This window comes from Sturnus vulgaris, chromosome 10 (assembly GCF_052056855.1).
Source record: "Sturnus vulgaris isolate bStuVul1 chromosome 10, bStuVul1.hap1, whole genome shotgun sequence".
Lineage (NCBI taxonomy): Eukaryota > Metazoa > Chordata > Aves > Passeriformes > Sturnidae > Sturnus > Sturnus vulgaris.
Window position 1 is genome coordinate 5,930,059 of NC_142252.1, and position 16,221 is coordinate 5,946,279.

At 41.4% G+C, this 16,221-nt stretch overlaps 1 protein-coding gene across 4 annotated transcripts in view; it reads right to left on the bottom strand.

Annotated features, from left to right (window-relative positions):
* ARMC8 (armadillo repeat containing 8) overlaps positions 1-16,221 on the bottom strand; it is a 60,601-nt gene that overhangs the window by 40,104 nt on the left and 4,276 nt on the right. For 2 of the 4 annotated variants that reach the window (XM_014870460.2, XM_014870459.2), the window contains exon 3: positions 5,383-5,454. The exons of the other annotated variants lie outside the window; for them this stretch is intronic. In XM_014870460.2, the coding sequence (XP_014725946.1) occupies positions 5,383-5,454 (72 nt within the window). The remainder of the gene's footprint in view (positions 1-5,382; positions 5,455-16,221) is intronic. 4 annotated transcript variants of the gene reach the window in all.

The window sequence follows — 16,221 nt, forward strand, 5'->3', positions numbered from 1 at the left end:
CACCTGCAGTTTGAAATTCTCCATTGTATACAAAAAGGTTACACTACAGTCTCTCTGAATTTGATATCACCAGCCAATATCCAGCATCAGCACATGAAAGAGGATGTCAGGAATACATTTTTTGAGTAACTTTGTAGATTTGACTCTTCCAGCTCCTTAAGAAAAAGTAACATGAGGTGTCATAAAGCTACCTTCTACATGGTATTTTTAAACTTGAAACTTAAAATTCTAATAAAAATACACAATAGAAAAGGTGGCATTAGAAGTACATCTTGTATTAACAACTCTCTTTCTGCTATCAGAACAGGCACTTCAGAGGTATGAGGATGTATAGCTTCTAACAACAGCTCATACAATTCTGCTGACTGCAAATGCCTGCCTTGACTCACCTGTACTCCACAGCTGGGCTACAACCTTGTTCCAGTTATATACATCATCCTTGTGGAGAGATTCCTCATTAATAAATGTCTAATTATGCAATCAGGTCCTGACTCCTGACTTGATTTGAAGAAAAGCAAAGGACAACTTCTGCTCCTCACCTCTCACCACCCTAGAGCAAAGCAAACCTTGGAAAACACCAGCATGGCAGGTGAAGATCCTTCCCCTGAGACAGCAAACCACATTACCTGCACACAGATCCCTACTCTGTGGTGTGCATGACAGAAAATCCCAATGCAAACTGCACACAGAACAGAACAATGCATCAGGAAACAATTGCATCCTGACCTTGTAAGGACATCCAAGAAGTTTGGATTAAACAGTCCCTAATGTGCATGACAGACCTCACAATACTGTGTCCAAGTGCATGGAGTTCCTGGAAGCAAGCAGGGAACATGCCAGGGATGATGAAGGTCCCAGAGGATGTGCAGACCTGATAACAGCACATTTACTCACACCCCCAGCAGGGGCCAGGCCTCAGCTCCTGCAGGCACCAGGGCAGGCATGAGGAGTTCTGACAGATCCCCAGGCCTTGCTCCAAGGCAGGATCAAACATGGAACCATGTGAAGGGGCTGTTCTGGTTGATTTTCCAGCCCCCATTGATGGAGATCCCTGGCACTGTCACCCCAGCAGCCCCTGAGCATTTCAAGGCACATTTCTCCACTGCTGTAGGGCATGTCCTGCTCTCCCCTTCTCTGCTCACCTGTCTCGTTTTTAACTCCACAGAACAAGACCTGCTTTTAGTGAGAGTTTTGTGTGATTACTGAGCTAAGGCAGGTCTTGGTGCAGTCAAACATAACACAAGAAGTGGAGGTAGGACATGGTCAGAAGCACAGAGGGTGGTTCTGTGAGAACAGCTCTGTTACACCAACTTGGCATTTCAGCTGCACTGCCAGGGGCAGAGCCACTTCAAGCATTTTCCTTCTCATCTTTTTTACCAGGTTTCACAGTTATCAAAGCAGCCATCTTTGATTCTTTTGGCAAACTCTAAAAGAACACTGCCTGAAGGAATTTGATTATGCTTAACAATAAATCTAAACATAAAATTTTATGTTGGTGTGTTTACAGCCGTAGAAACAATTTTAAATCCCAATAAAGTCTTACTAGTTTTCACTTCCATAGGCAACCTAACAGTTGCCTAACCTAACTTAAAATTCACATGTGGAAGAGTCCTTCAGCTTCAGCTGTTCTACATGGCCTTTAAGATGTACTCCAAAGAAATTTAAAAAACTTTAAAACCTCAACAGTTAAACAGAACCACTAATAAATGACAGGGAAAGGTTAAAATTAACTACACAAAATTCTTTGAGGTGCATCTACCTAGAGGAAGCTTTGGGAAGAAGTGCACTATCACCTTATGACGCCAAATAATTGACTTTATGTGGTAGGGGAACAATCAGCTGGAAATTAGGAAACCATTTTCAGTAAGTGACAAGAATGATTTAGTGGTTTTGTTAAAGGCCCTGGGTGGTTGGGATTAAGATTTGATTTTAAAACTGCATTAATTTTGGAGCAAAGGAATAACTGAAACCCTTAATGAAGTGGATTAGACTTTAAATATTGATCTCTCAGCAATAACTAGATCAGCAATAACTTGATTCAGGTAAGGTTTTTTGTCAATGTCACACAGATCAGAGCTTCAACAGGTAGCTACAACAAACAGCAAGACAGAGCTGTGCTCTGCTCTCTGGAATTTAACATTGCCTTCCCTGTGCTCTGCATCCCATATAGGAAAGAAGGAAGGGAATTATCCCAGGATTGAAAGGCCCTGCTGGGGCCTGGATGGCAAGCCAGCATTGCTGCATCTCTCTCTGGGTACCAAGAGCTGCTGCACAGACTGCAACGCTGAATTATCAGCGGCTTCCTCGTGCTTTCAAATGAAAGGGTTTTTCTTTCCCAACACCACCTCTGTGAGCCATTTACAGCTCAGAGGACTGGGACCAGCAGCACTACAGATTGCTACCAGATAAACAGCACTTAGTTCAGAAGCCCTGTTAAGATGACTTAGAAAAGAACAATTTACATTTGAATTGATAATTCAATCATTTCCCTGAGATTTAGGCTGTAAGAGGAACTGACAGAAAGCATTAAATATTGAACTTGGACTCCAAAGAGGTGTCTGATGTGGTGATAGACACAAAAGCTGCAGGCTTTGTTCTTATAAAACTGCTGAGTAAAGGGGCACACCTACAATTACTGTGGACTTCTTGGTCTCTGTTGGCACTAACGGGGGGGGGGGGTAGAAGGAAAAAAAGCTGAAGGACAGTACAAGCAGGAAACTATTTTTGCCAATGCTGCCATGTCTTAGCTTTAAGTTGGTCTGCCACTGAAAGAACTTGGCCCTTAAAATTACTTTTCCCCTCTAAACTTTAAAAATTCTATTTTCTGGGACAACTACTAAAAAGCAAGAATTTCAAAAAGTAACATTTCTGCAGCCCTGGCAGGAAACCAAGGCCAGCATTCCATGAGAATGGAAATTCTATGATTCTAGGAAGAGATACAGAAAATCACTTCTTAGGAAACAAAATCCACACATAAGCTGGCGACTTCCATTCTGAATATCCAGGGCCAAGTCTGTGCACACATTTGTACAGTTTTAACACCTCCTACTTTTAAATTCCAGACATGGCAATTCTGCAAGCTTTCTTTAACCAACTTTGTTTTTCCTAGTACCCTCTTCAGAACAAGCAGTCCAGAGGTGAACACAGATCAAACTGAACTTTAAAGAGTCTCCAAAAAAGTCATTTAAGGTATTGATACATGTCCCTTTCTAAAGATGACACCACTGAACAGCCAGCTCACAGACTCAGGAGGCCACTGGCCCAGAAATTACAGGGTTCCACCATTCTTCCATAGCAATTGCTTCCTTTTTAGGGAGATCTTCAAAGGACTTTGCATTTCTTTGCAATATTTTAAAATAATAGGGCTATTTCATATATCCCAGTAGTATTTGGCCCAATTTCAAACAAAAGATACTTCCTAGACTTGTTTCCAAACCCCTATGAGTCTGTTCTAATATTTGAACATACGGTTTTCCACCGAGTGACAGGTCTGAGGGGGTTCCTTGCGTCTAAAGAGTATTTTCTGGAAGTTTGATGAAGGAATACTTTGGGAAGGAGAGAGAAGCAAGAAATGAATAAACAACAAGCTGAATCACAGGACAAAGCAGCAGCAGAATTCTAACAATTCCCATTAGAGAAGAGAATCAACTTCCCGTGGGAGCCTGCAACTGAACTCTGTGAAAAGAAAACTGTTCTTAAAGACTTAAACCAAAGAATGCCAGGTTGGTTATTCCTCTCCTCACTGAGGGAAAGGCTTGGCTTTGCACATTGGAATTCCAGGCCCCTGTACTCCACCAGCTTCACTGATTAGAAGGCACATCAAAAGATACAATGGATTCCCACCTCCCTGACAGAGAACAACCAAAGGAGTTCTCTAATCAAATTGTCTATAAACTAGTGAAGTCTGTCTACAACACCTTGAGGAAATTGTAGAGCCTTCAGAAAGGCACTTGAGGTAGATGATGTCAGGTTATAGCCAGGGAGGATCATCTTTTGTCACAATAACTCAATGTATTTCAGCTAGTCCTCCAGTCTGAAGAGCCTTTCCTGAAGTTCTCTTCTGGTCATTTGAGAATAACTTGTCCTGAAGAGAGGACAAGTGTGACAGTTCACCTTTTAACATTTCCCAGGGCCAGTCATTTCTCTGCAGTTGTAGATTAACTCTATCATTTACCTGGGCAGCCAGAAGGCATTAGCAACAACGAAGAAAAAAGCATTTTTGAATTTTCCTTACTGGGCACAGAACAAGCAACAGCAAAAAGCAGGTTAATTGAGGGAACAGAAGTCCTACAAAACATAAGAACAGGCAGATTCTAGATTTGGAAGGTGAAGGCCTTCTGTAGCTTTTATAATGGGAACCACAAGAATCAGCAGGACTTGCAAAAACCCCTTAAGGTCTGTTGCTGATAGAAATTCCTTAAATTTCTCATCATCTTCAACAAGTGCCCATTTTCATCTCTCCATCTCCTGTGAAATCTTCTCTTCACCTGTTGGTATCTGGTCGAAAGGTAAAAACCTGCTGGATTATCTTCCAGGGGGTGGCCCCACTGCTAATCCCTAGAGAATTTCAAGGGCCAGCCTTGGCACAAACTCAGTCAGTGGGAAGATACTCTCTGCAAATAAAAAGCATTTTTGACAAGGCAGCAGCAGCTCTCAGGCAGAATAGTTTGGGACCTGGTTGCCATTTAAGCAAAAAGATACAGGTGGGTGCCACACTGACAGCACAAGGACTGCAGTGCTCAAGGTTTTCATTCTCCATTGCTGCAAACTGAGGCTGAAAGAAAGCTGGAGAAGAAGAGGGATGAAATGAAAGCTGTAGTGAGCAATCCAGGAGCTGAAGTTACCTGTTCAATTTGGACTAGTGGAATCGGGGTCCAGAAAATGTTAACATCAGCTGAAGCAGCAAGGTACAATAAAGTATGATCAATGGTTTTTAATCCTCTGAAGCAAGTGGAGCAGACAAGCAAATTATCTCAGATGTTTTTCAATATTTTAAATTAAATCTTTAACATAACCTTACACATTTTTAGTTATCAACTCACCAGGTAATTGGCTGAAGAGCAGGAATAAGATACAACCACTTTCATCCATCATTAATATCAATGTCAAAAAATAGATTTTATTCCTGAGCTGATAAAGTTCAATAAAAAAATACCAAGACTATTTTAGAGAATTCTATGAAATTCTAAATGCAAAGCATTACTCAACAGCCTGTTCTGTAATACATGACTTTAACAGATAGTTCAAGTCTCTCTCAGTTACGTTACAGAAAGTATTCAGTCAACTACAATCAAAGTTAAAACAAAAAAGTGCCTGTGATCGAAGGATCATTATTCCAGACCTGTTGTGAATCAGTGAAAAGGAGAGTAGCAAAGGACATACCTTGGAACTGCTCCCAAAACAATCAAGTTGGCTTTTTGTTTGTTGTTTCCAATTACAGCATTTTTCATATCTCTGTAAATCCAGAAAGAAAAACAAACCCTGGTAAATTATGCTGAGGTACTGAGGGCTTATCTATAGAATTTACTATTTCTATGAGGCTTATCAAGCAGTTTTCCACATGTCCATGCTGCAGCTACAAACTGGGCAGTGCTTCAGGGCACAGTTTCCTCAGCCCACAGGAAAATACCCCAGAGCCCTGGGATTCCACTACATCCCAGCTCCTGCAAGTAAGCAAAAACCCAAACTATCTCACATGCACACCACACACCAAGAAGTCTTATTACTGAGAAAAACTAAACATACTGGTACTTTGTGCCCATATAGTCACTAGACTTCTAAAACAATTTTAAAACCCCATTGTTGGTTGGGAAGCCAAATACTGGTAATTTAAAGTATTAACTGAATAGTCTACTGGGTGTAGGAAAAGGCAAGCTAAGAAAAAGGAACAAGGAACCACCACCAGTCTCTAGAGACCAGGCTTTTACTCTCCTCTTCACCCCAGGCTTCCTTTCATGTATTTCAGCAGGACACCTAAACATCTGTACATCAAAATCTCAGGAATAAAGTAGAAACCAGAGCATTTTCCTGCCTGAGAGTCACTGCAAGGTCACACACATTACAGGCATTCATACTGTGGTACCCGAACATGGGAAGCACTTTGGACACTGGTTGCACACACTAAGAATTCCTATGAAAACCTGTGGTTTGCAATTTTGTTCAGACAAGTGCTACTGCATCCTAAGAACTATCACCACCTGTTCTTTTTTCTCCTCATATGAGTACATTGAGCATACACGAACATCCAGAGAATCCAAAGAAAGCAAGCTTGCAACTTAAAACTGGTTTCAGAAAATCAAGATGATTCATTTCTAGGAAGCTTTCTACCTGTTGGGGCCTTTAAGAGCAGAGAATAAAGAGAGATCAACTGCAGGTAATTCTTTATCAACAACAAAACTAGACTGATTATAGTGTTAACAGCAAAATTGGTAAGTTAATCACTATCCATATAATTTATTCAAATAATTTGGGGTGTTAGTGGCTGCTTTAAGTGAGCACATTTTCTTGCCTCTATATCTCTGCAAGCTGCTATCTGCAATTTTTAAGAAACATACAGCCCTGTCCTGTAAGATCTGCCCTGGCCAGCAGGAACACTATACAGTCCTTTGGTGTCCACTGAAAAAGCAGATTTCACTGCACCAAGCAGCTGTCCCAAGTGCCCCAAGCTTAACAACTCCCTCCATTAAAATTGTAAAATTCTTAGCCAAGGCAGGCAACACCTTACTGGCACAAACAGGACCTTCATAAAGCTCAATTAGCAAAAGGTAATTGCCTGTTCTCCCTGAATTTCTCCTCGTGCTCTCTCCTTTGCATGCACAAGAGCACTCGAGGAATTCCAAGCTAGCTCCAAGTCTAGCTGTGATCTCGGAGCATCACTAAAAGCAGCTCAGCTGCACTTCTGTGCACACCTGAACCCAGCAGAGCCAGGAACCCCCTGCCAAGGAGCCATCACTGAACAGCAACTGTGAGCCCAGCACAGCTCCACTTAGCATCAGTGGCAAATGCTGCACCTTCCTAAGCTGGGTAACCTCACACCACAAGGCAGGAGACAGAGGAGAACGAGCAAGGTCAGGAGACAGGCTAAGCTGGAAGCCCCTGAAAAATCCACAAATGGAGCTGAAGTTGTCACTAAAATCAGAAACAGTACTTCAGTGGTTTCTATGCTGAACCCTTCACATTAAAGGCGATTTTTAAGAGTTTGTGAAATACAAGAGTCAGTCCAAAACAGTGGCAGAAGTCAGATATCTCAGAGGAACAATGGGAACTGCACTAACAGATGTCTCAAGTTCAGGTACTAAAGTGCTCAGGCCACTCCAGCACTTGTGAAGAGGCTGCCTCTCCCTGCTACCCTGAGGCACCAGTCATCAGAAAAGCTGCACCATATCCACAATCTGCAAAGGCATCTCAGGGAGCTAAAAAGGAGGCACTAACCAAGCACTCAGAAAATTAACAAACATTCTGGTGATGTTTTAATGCTCTGCTCAGGTGATTTTGCACCATATTTTGTGTTAAAAACCAAACAAAACTGAAAACAACATTACCCAACTTTTGTGACTCCTACCCCAATCCTAACAGAGTGGTTTGTTAACCTTAAAACCATTTAATAAGTATTGACTATTAGAATTTGATTTAGAGACCATTTCACAAGTGGCAGGAACATGGCCGAGTTCCATAACACTCAAGTGGAGAGGGTTAGTGAGGGCACAGTCCTGATCTGTAAATTATTTGGATTAATTTCTCTATCCCACATTCATAAAGTGCCTCAGAAAAGTTACGCTAGATAGGTAAAAAACAGCACAAGCTTGAGATTTCTGAGAGATCAAACTCATGTACATTTGACCAATTTTAACTTGCAGGCAAGTCAAATACCTTCAGATTGGTAAGAGGACCAAAACCTGTCAGAGACAGGACTCCAAGGTCCCCATGTCTGTGTGCATTATGGCTTTTTCAAGCTCCCTGCCATGCTCCTCTCTTCCAAGCTGCCACCTACAGAAGTGACACAGGAGATTGTGGATATGGAAAACAAGAACACCCTTAAAATGCCATACTCAAATGTCACATAGTAGTAGACTTTTCTTGTGCACTATGAAAAATAATTATGTAATTCTCTATGATATTTTATCGAGATTTTCCTGATCAGGAAGCTAATTCCCTAAGAAGTAAGGAACTACCATATGCTGTCCTAGACTACCAGGTCCTTGGTGAATCATAAACCTTGGAAAAACTGAAGGCAACTCCCTTATTTGAGAACATTACCTCCAACAAGTTCAAGCTTGACTGATTTCAGATCCAAGACATCATGAGATACATCAAGGAAAAAAAGCAGCAAAGATCACTATCTTGTACAAGAGGTAACAAAGAAACCTCAGAAACTGAGTCCAAAACTAAGCCCCACTTTATTTCCCAGTGTCAGGCACCCTGCTCCCATTTCTTCTTCCCATTTCCCCATTTCCTGTGCAAAGGAGTCCTGGGCATGAGGAAAGAAGGAACAGCTGTAACAATGCAGTTACAGGGAAATGAGAACTTCATAAGAACACATCCATGGTGACTCCAGGCCTAAACTGTGACAGGACCATGATCCAAAGGGAGATCCAGCCTTTCCAATTCCCAGCTCCAAGCTCAAGTTATGAGCTGGCTGCCAGGCACCAGCACAGCCAGAGCAGCCTCCCAAAAAAAACCCAGAGTTGACACCTGCACCCAGAACATCTCATTAGGGAGTTTCTCAGCTCAAACAGCAGCTCTGGGGAGAGGCAAAAGACAAACCTGAAGCTCCATAAAACACAGCCCTGAAGATGCATTTGAGGTTGGCTGGACTTTTGGCTTGGGTTTCTTTTATTATCCTGCACATTAAATCTTATCATTTAGATTCAAACTAAATTCCAAATCATTTAAAAAAATAACCTGAATTACAATCAATTTAATGCATAGATTGACAATCTGATATTTATGCTGACATGTATTATAGCGCAATAAAGCAATTTACATGAAAAAAGCTGCAAGAAGGAATAACACAGGCTGCCAATAATAAAATACTGCAGAGATCCTAGCCAAGTGCTTGGCAATATTGCTTCCTGAAGTGCTAAACCAGCTTTTTCAATCTCTTATTGCTTCTTAAGGAAATAAAAATATTGTTTCATCAGTTCAACCCTGTGACCACTCAGCTTTAAGTTATGAAACAACCTAGAGACTGGGAAAGCAGCAAGAGTGATTTTCTTCCTACAAACTTGAGAAAAGCAGAAAAAATTACAGGTGATTTTTATCAACTCTAACAATGTTTTGGAACACTGCAACCCAAAAGCAATCAGTTCAATTAATTAGCTGTAAATAAGTGCAGTGCATGCTAGTATATGAACACAGCATGAGTGTTTAAAATACTTTAGGAGTACATTTAACTAAAGAAAAATCTCATTTCCATCCAAATACAGCTTGACAAGAGTTACAAGAGGAACTAATTTGCCAACTGGGTGTATGAAGTTCTGGTTTTATTCTTGTATTTAATGTGGAATTGCTTAAAGGCACCAGATATAGCCACTTCAGATAAGCAAGAAGTGTTATTAAATGTAATAGTTTGTGAGTAAAATATGGTCTTTCAGTTTGAATTATTCCTAACTAATAAAAGCCAATATTATTAAATGTCTACATCCTGAGAAAAGTAGTGGTCAATGAAAATTACAATTACAGAAGGAAGCTGAGGCGTCCTTCATCCTACATGGAAGTTCCTGAAGTTCAACATCTTCATGAAGTCAGTTCTAAGTTTGGGACTCCTTTCATGGAATAAAACCCCAATGAAAGAGAAGAGTGAGCTCAGGTCCCACTGAGCAAGAAGAGACTTTGACAGCATCCCCAGTGAGCCCCCATACCTGCATCTCTCCTGCAAGAGAAATCCTGAGAAAGCAGCGTGGATATAAGGACACCCACGTGACAATTTGGCTCCACCTCCGTTTTTAAATGTAGCAAATCAAGCACAAACAGAACAAATTATGACATTCTGTTAGGAAGCCCTGGAGCTTTCCTACGTCACCTGCCACCAAAGCACCACAAAAGATCTTGAAACGAGCCAGAGTGACTTGAGGAAGCAGCCACAGGAACTCCACAGAAGAAGAGGAAATAAACAGCCTGCATGACATTTCCTCATCTTATGGCTTTTGAAAACAGCAGGAAGCCACATCTCAGGGGTTCCTAGACAGAGAAGGGCACCAAACATAAGCTGAACAATCACAGAAGGAAAAGTAGCTTTGGACACCTCCAGCCAATGCTTTCACTTTTAGTATGAAACAGTTCCAAGAGGTTCTGAGCCAGCCCTGCAGCCAGATGAACCCAACACAAAGCACTGCAAGGGCTGGAGATTCACCTACCAGGGGCTGTCCAAAGTCACCAACAACAGTGACACAAAGCAGCATCCTCAAAGGTTTCAAAAACTCAAAATGCAGCCTTCTAAAAAGCTGAGGTACTGGCAGGTGATACAGGGACATAGCTCAGACAAAAGCAGCTGTCCCAACTGCAGGAGAGTTTCTGAGTTTCAGGATCATATAAGCAAATGGCACCTGTACTGGCTGGAGTACAGCCAGAAGCTCACTGTGGAGCAGCTAGGTTTGGACAATTATGCTTCCTACAACTTTTGTCTCCTCCTCCTCCCTTTCCTACACCCTCCCATTTTTATAGACAGATGCAAAAAATGTCAGAAATTAATGACCAGTTTTTGCATTAAAATAAATTTTGTTAAAATACACCTATCACTATTGTCACAGAATTAACTTCTAAGATGGACACTACTATGGCTTGAAGCTGTTTTCTACTCCTTTAGTAAGTAGAGTGTTTGTACTAACATGACTCCTAGTCCAACCAAGTGAAGCAAATGTTACGAACTCCTGCCAACTCAGGCAAACCCCAGAAGTCCTGAATCAGCTTATTTTTAAGGTTAATCATCAAATTGGAAAGCAAAGTTTCAGGATTTCTAATCCCATTCAAACAATACCAGTTGATACAAAGAAAAAGATGATTTTACAGGAAAGAACAAAGCAGCACAGTGAGACACTGTTACTCAACTCCTTTGAATTTTAACACTTAGAAACTGTGACACAATCAACATAGAGTGCAAACTAAACAAACAACATTTAAACAAAAGCCCCTCAATCCAAGGTTGCTCTCAATCTTAATTCTGTAGTCTTAGTGCATCAAATCAAAGTGCTGTAGAAAAATAGCACCTGGCTATAATTAGTGCTATTATTGGCACTGCAGAACAGTAGAATTTAACACACAATGCTAAAAGTGATTGTTTAATTCAACTCCTTCATATTGTAATGCCATGGAAAATGCTTGAACTCTTATCTCAAGTGTCCTCTCTGGAGAGGCAACTTACCGTGTCATAAGTTTCCTGACAAAGAAAGTCTGCTAGGTAAACAGAAGGGGAAGTGTTTCAGCGACCCATACCTGTAGTTAAGATATTGATAGCTTACTCCTACCCTGAATTTATCCTGTTTTCCAGTGCTCCTCTTGCTGTGTGTGACAAACTGAAGAAACCTCTCATACCAAACCTTCACTTCCACGTAGAGTTTACATCAGTCAATTCACGTGCTGCCCTTCTGATCAAGCTTAACAATGTCAGCTCTCCACGTCTTTGGCTGCAGTTTCAACTCAAGTTCCTTTCCAGTCTCTACCTGGACTGACAAAAGGGAGATGCTGCTTTTCCCACCTCTCACAATCATGTTTTCTTGTCTCGTCCTTTGCATTGAGTCTAGATATAGTGCTACAAGTTGTACGTGATCAGTTCTGGAGAGACAATTTGCCCCACTCAGCCTTAAAAACAATGCAACCCAAATTTAAAGTGCTTGAAGTTAGTGGTGGATGGGAGTTTAGCTAACTTTTATTATGTAACCTGTATAAACTAAAAAAAAACCAACAAAACCACATGAACCATAGCTAGAGAGAGCTCTGTATTATCAGCATTTCAATTTCAGCATCAATCTCTGCTATTTAATCACACTAGGTCCAAACAGTAACAGAGGTGTGGGCAAAATAGCTGCAGCTCAGCAGAACTCTCACAAATCCTCACTCAGAAAACCCCTGCTCTTTGACACCACATCAGCAAAACACTTCTTTCACAACTGTCCCAAAACAGCCAAACCACATGAAAAGAGCAGCTCCACCACTGCTGGTGCACATAAATGACCAAAAATCTCAAATACAAGTAACTGTGGTATCTTTTTTTTAACGTCTCTATCTTTCCCCAAGGATATTTCACTTCCTAGTATGAAGGACTGCCTTCAGCATTTAGCAGTGCATCCCACATCTTAAGGAAAAATTAAATTTGTTTTTACTGCACTATTCTCCATTCACTGTCCCTTTATTTAAAATTATTTTAGCCCACTGTCCCATTTTAAACTCACCACTCTTTCTCTACAGAATGTTGCCCACCACAAGTGATCCACATGGAGAAGTTTCAGTCAGGAAAGGAAAATACCTTAAAATGGCCTCACAGCATGTGTTTGGCTGCTCTAGATGTGAGCCTGGAATATTGTTTGACACTGTCCACTGCACCTTAGGCCAGCAACCACTGAAGGATCACCAAACCCTACTAATTTAACATAGCTACTACTCATTAGATTATAATAATCTAAAGTCCTTCTGTCATGAAGCACAACCCCTGATTTTTATCTCCAAATAGTTATCAGAGCTAAGATGATGCACTGGCCTACTCAAGATTAAATTCCCTTTTTCAAATGGATGGTACTAAGTTCTCATGAGAACAGAAATCCCCTAATATCTATATGCCCATAAACTCTCTCATTCTGGAGTTTCTGGACATTTCAGATAATGCCTGTTTCAAGTATATCTTAGCAAGTAATTCTATGAGCTAGCCTTCCTGCAACAGTCCCCATAGAAAAGTATCTCAACAATTGACATTATCAGTTCAGCACCAGCAACACAGCATACATGCTAAAGTCAGCTGAATCATCTGGTACACATTAATTGGCAAATCGAGTTCTGTCCTTTGCATGCTACTAGAAATACCAACCCTTTACAGGGCATAAAAGCTCCATATTGCAAATGGAAAATGAACTTCTTTGGAAAGCTACTAAATTCAACTTTTTTAATACTGAATCCAATCAGTGCAAACTGGCAGCTTGGAATCAAAAACTCCAACGCCAAAGATGAAGAATCACAAACTCAGCAGCATTGCTGGCTCTGTGACACAAATTCCTCAGGCCCAGCCTCCAAGTTCAGTCTTGACAATACTCCCACACCCCCAAAGGGCAGAACTGTTTCTCCCCCAGCTGCCTGCTGCTTGTAGCCTCCCTTGCAGGCAGCCACTGCCTTTGTGTAACAGATTCATAAAGGGAAGGGAAATCTGAATGGCCATGTAATGTTCAGCTGTGCTCAGCTTGAGCTCTGCTACTGAGTCCCACCTCAGGACTCCTGTGACCAATGCTTGCCCCATTCTCTCCAGCTCCATCAGCCAGTCTGACAGAGCCTGTTCCTCCTCCCTCACCTAACTCTGAGCCACCAGCCATCACAGCAACAGTACCACCATACTGAGGGGTGTATCAACAGAGAGGATTTGGAGAAAAGTGACTTCATAGCCTTCTCAAAAGTAGTAGTGAAACAGAGTAATAACTGCAAAGCTTGAAATATTAAACATCTCTGAAAAGCTGAAGACTGCTGGCCAACTATCATAGGTACACTGAAATTTAGTGCATCTCTAAATATTACACCAGGAGTTACAATACGTAACAATTTACTCGTCAAAAAAAGCTACTCTGCATATGCACCTTTTGCAGCATTATTAAAAAATGCAAAAGTGAGAGTACCTTTTCTCTGTGACAGGAAACACTTGCACTCAAGTGCATCTCCCTCTCTTGCCTCTGTCTACAGAATCCTTCCACCTGACTACAAAAACCACTGCACTGAAAGCCCCTCTTCACAGAGCACTACTTAATTCTCAGATGTTTAAGCCTTTCAATTCTTTCTCTCCCTCCAAAAAGCCTTCCTTCACAGCTCACGTCTTGAAAGGGAAAAACCAACAAGCGGAGCAGTGCTCCCAGCATCACCTAAACCTGCCCCAATTTGTCAGATCCTGCAGCTTCCCAGAGCCCATCCTGCAGTTCACAAAGTACTAACAAGGGATTCGGGAACCTCTTCCCTCAACACATGAATGACTCTACACAAAAACAACGCTTCAAATATTGACATCACTTGTTGTTAACCAATAACACCTCCAAGTTTCATGCAGGATATGTGTTTACTACAGTGTACTGTCTAGGAGACAACAGAATTGACCAAAATGTACAGAGGCAAACTATGACAGGAACCCCTCTAAGGACTGCTCTGTTTCCACAGGGCCAAGGGAATATACACAAAACCAAAACAGCTCCTGCAGAAAACTGAGGTTCAGAAGTGCCCACTGAGACTGAAAATCTGATGCAGCTGTTTGGGATGCAAAATGTGGAAACATGTGCTGTTCATAACTTAGCGTTACAGAAAGTTTATTTAACAGACAAGAACAAGAAGCAGAAGTAGCCTCTTCACAGCTGGCTGAAGGGGGGTAACTGTCACTCCATTAGAACAGAGATGGGAATTTCCTCTCTTCCCACTTCATGAAGTTGCCTCTCCTATTTCACAGAGTTTTTGCTGTGGGCATGTGTGAACACTGCACTGATGATTCTGCCAACAGCCATAGCTGAGAACACAGCACACTATTACACAGCCATCTAAACCTGTGCCTGGAACATTTACTAGACACAAACTATAAAAATAAAATAGTTAGATGCAAAACACGTGCTGTGTGAGGACCACGTGCCATTTCTATAGGATGTTTCTTTCATTGTGCTGAGAAGTAAAACGCTCACACAAGGTTGGAAAACACTTGTCTACTAATTCCTGCTGGCCATAAAGAACAGGAACAGCAGCAGCACAGGAATTCTCAGTGCACTACAAAGATGGCAATTTACAAGTCTTAAAGGATGACACCCTCTGACTACTGAGGAATAGCCTGATGAGAAACAGCTGGGACCTTGAGTAAGCCAGGCTTGTCAGAAAGGATGCTCCTTTCAAACCCAGCCTTGAGGTGGGATTACATAGTTCTCCATAAAATGATAGATTGCCACTTTGAAGGCACCAGGCTAAACATAAGCATGATAAAATGTCTCTCAAAGAAGCCCCTGACCAGCAAATAAATTAGAGGATTAAAAGAGGTATCAGTCTTGCACCTGAACAATGTGGTCCTGAGCTTAATAGCAGGTGAAAAGCAAATTAGAGTCTAAAAATCAAAACCCAGAAATGCTTTTTTTAAAAAAAAAAATACTGCAAAGCACAAGATGATGTTGCAGGAACAACCTTGGGACAAATGAAGCTCTCATAAAAGCACGGAAATTTACAGAGGCACTTCTGTTCTGTTCCTCTGCCAAGAACAGCAAAACATTGAAGAGAACCTCGGAGAGACCACAGCATTTAATGCACTGCAGTATCTGTGTGAGGCAATGTATGCACTGCCAACACAAGCTGCACACCTGACACCAGTGCTGACCTTGCAGAATGCACTCAGAGCATGCTGGAGAAAACCTGAGCTCTACAACAGCAAGAGGAAGGGGAAGAGCAGCACATGAGGAGACACAAAGCAAACCTGTAAAGACCTCTCAAGCATAAGAATGGCCATAATGTAGAGTTCATGTTTACTGAAGGGAATTACTGAATTAACCTTGCTTACCTACAAAGACAGTAAGTAAAAGGCAAACACACACACTGCCACACAGATGTGGGTATGGAGATGGGCCTTAAACACTTTAGTGCACTACCAGGTACAGTAAAAAAGGCAGCAGCCATCTCAACTTTTCCAATCCAGAACAGAAATTCAGGATTTTGTGGCAGGTACAATTCTCCCCTTCCGACCCACTATCCATACCCAGATGAGCAGGACAGAAATTCTGTGAAGTTCTGCAGGAAACTTGGCATTTTGAAATAAGATCAATAGACCCACATGCAGCAGTATGGGACAAAAAGGAAATTATTTCTGTTTTCCAGTAGAAGGAAAATAAAAAAGCTCCTAACCAGGTAAAGTCTTATTGTCTGGACAAGGAAAACTCTGAATACCACCTCTCTGAAAATTCTTGGGAAAGCAAGGAAAAAAATGAGATTTTAATCATTTAAATGCTTTCAGAATATGTAATTAAAACCTTCTCAAGTTACAAGATGAAAACTGGACTGGCATGATTTTCAAGTTCAAGA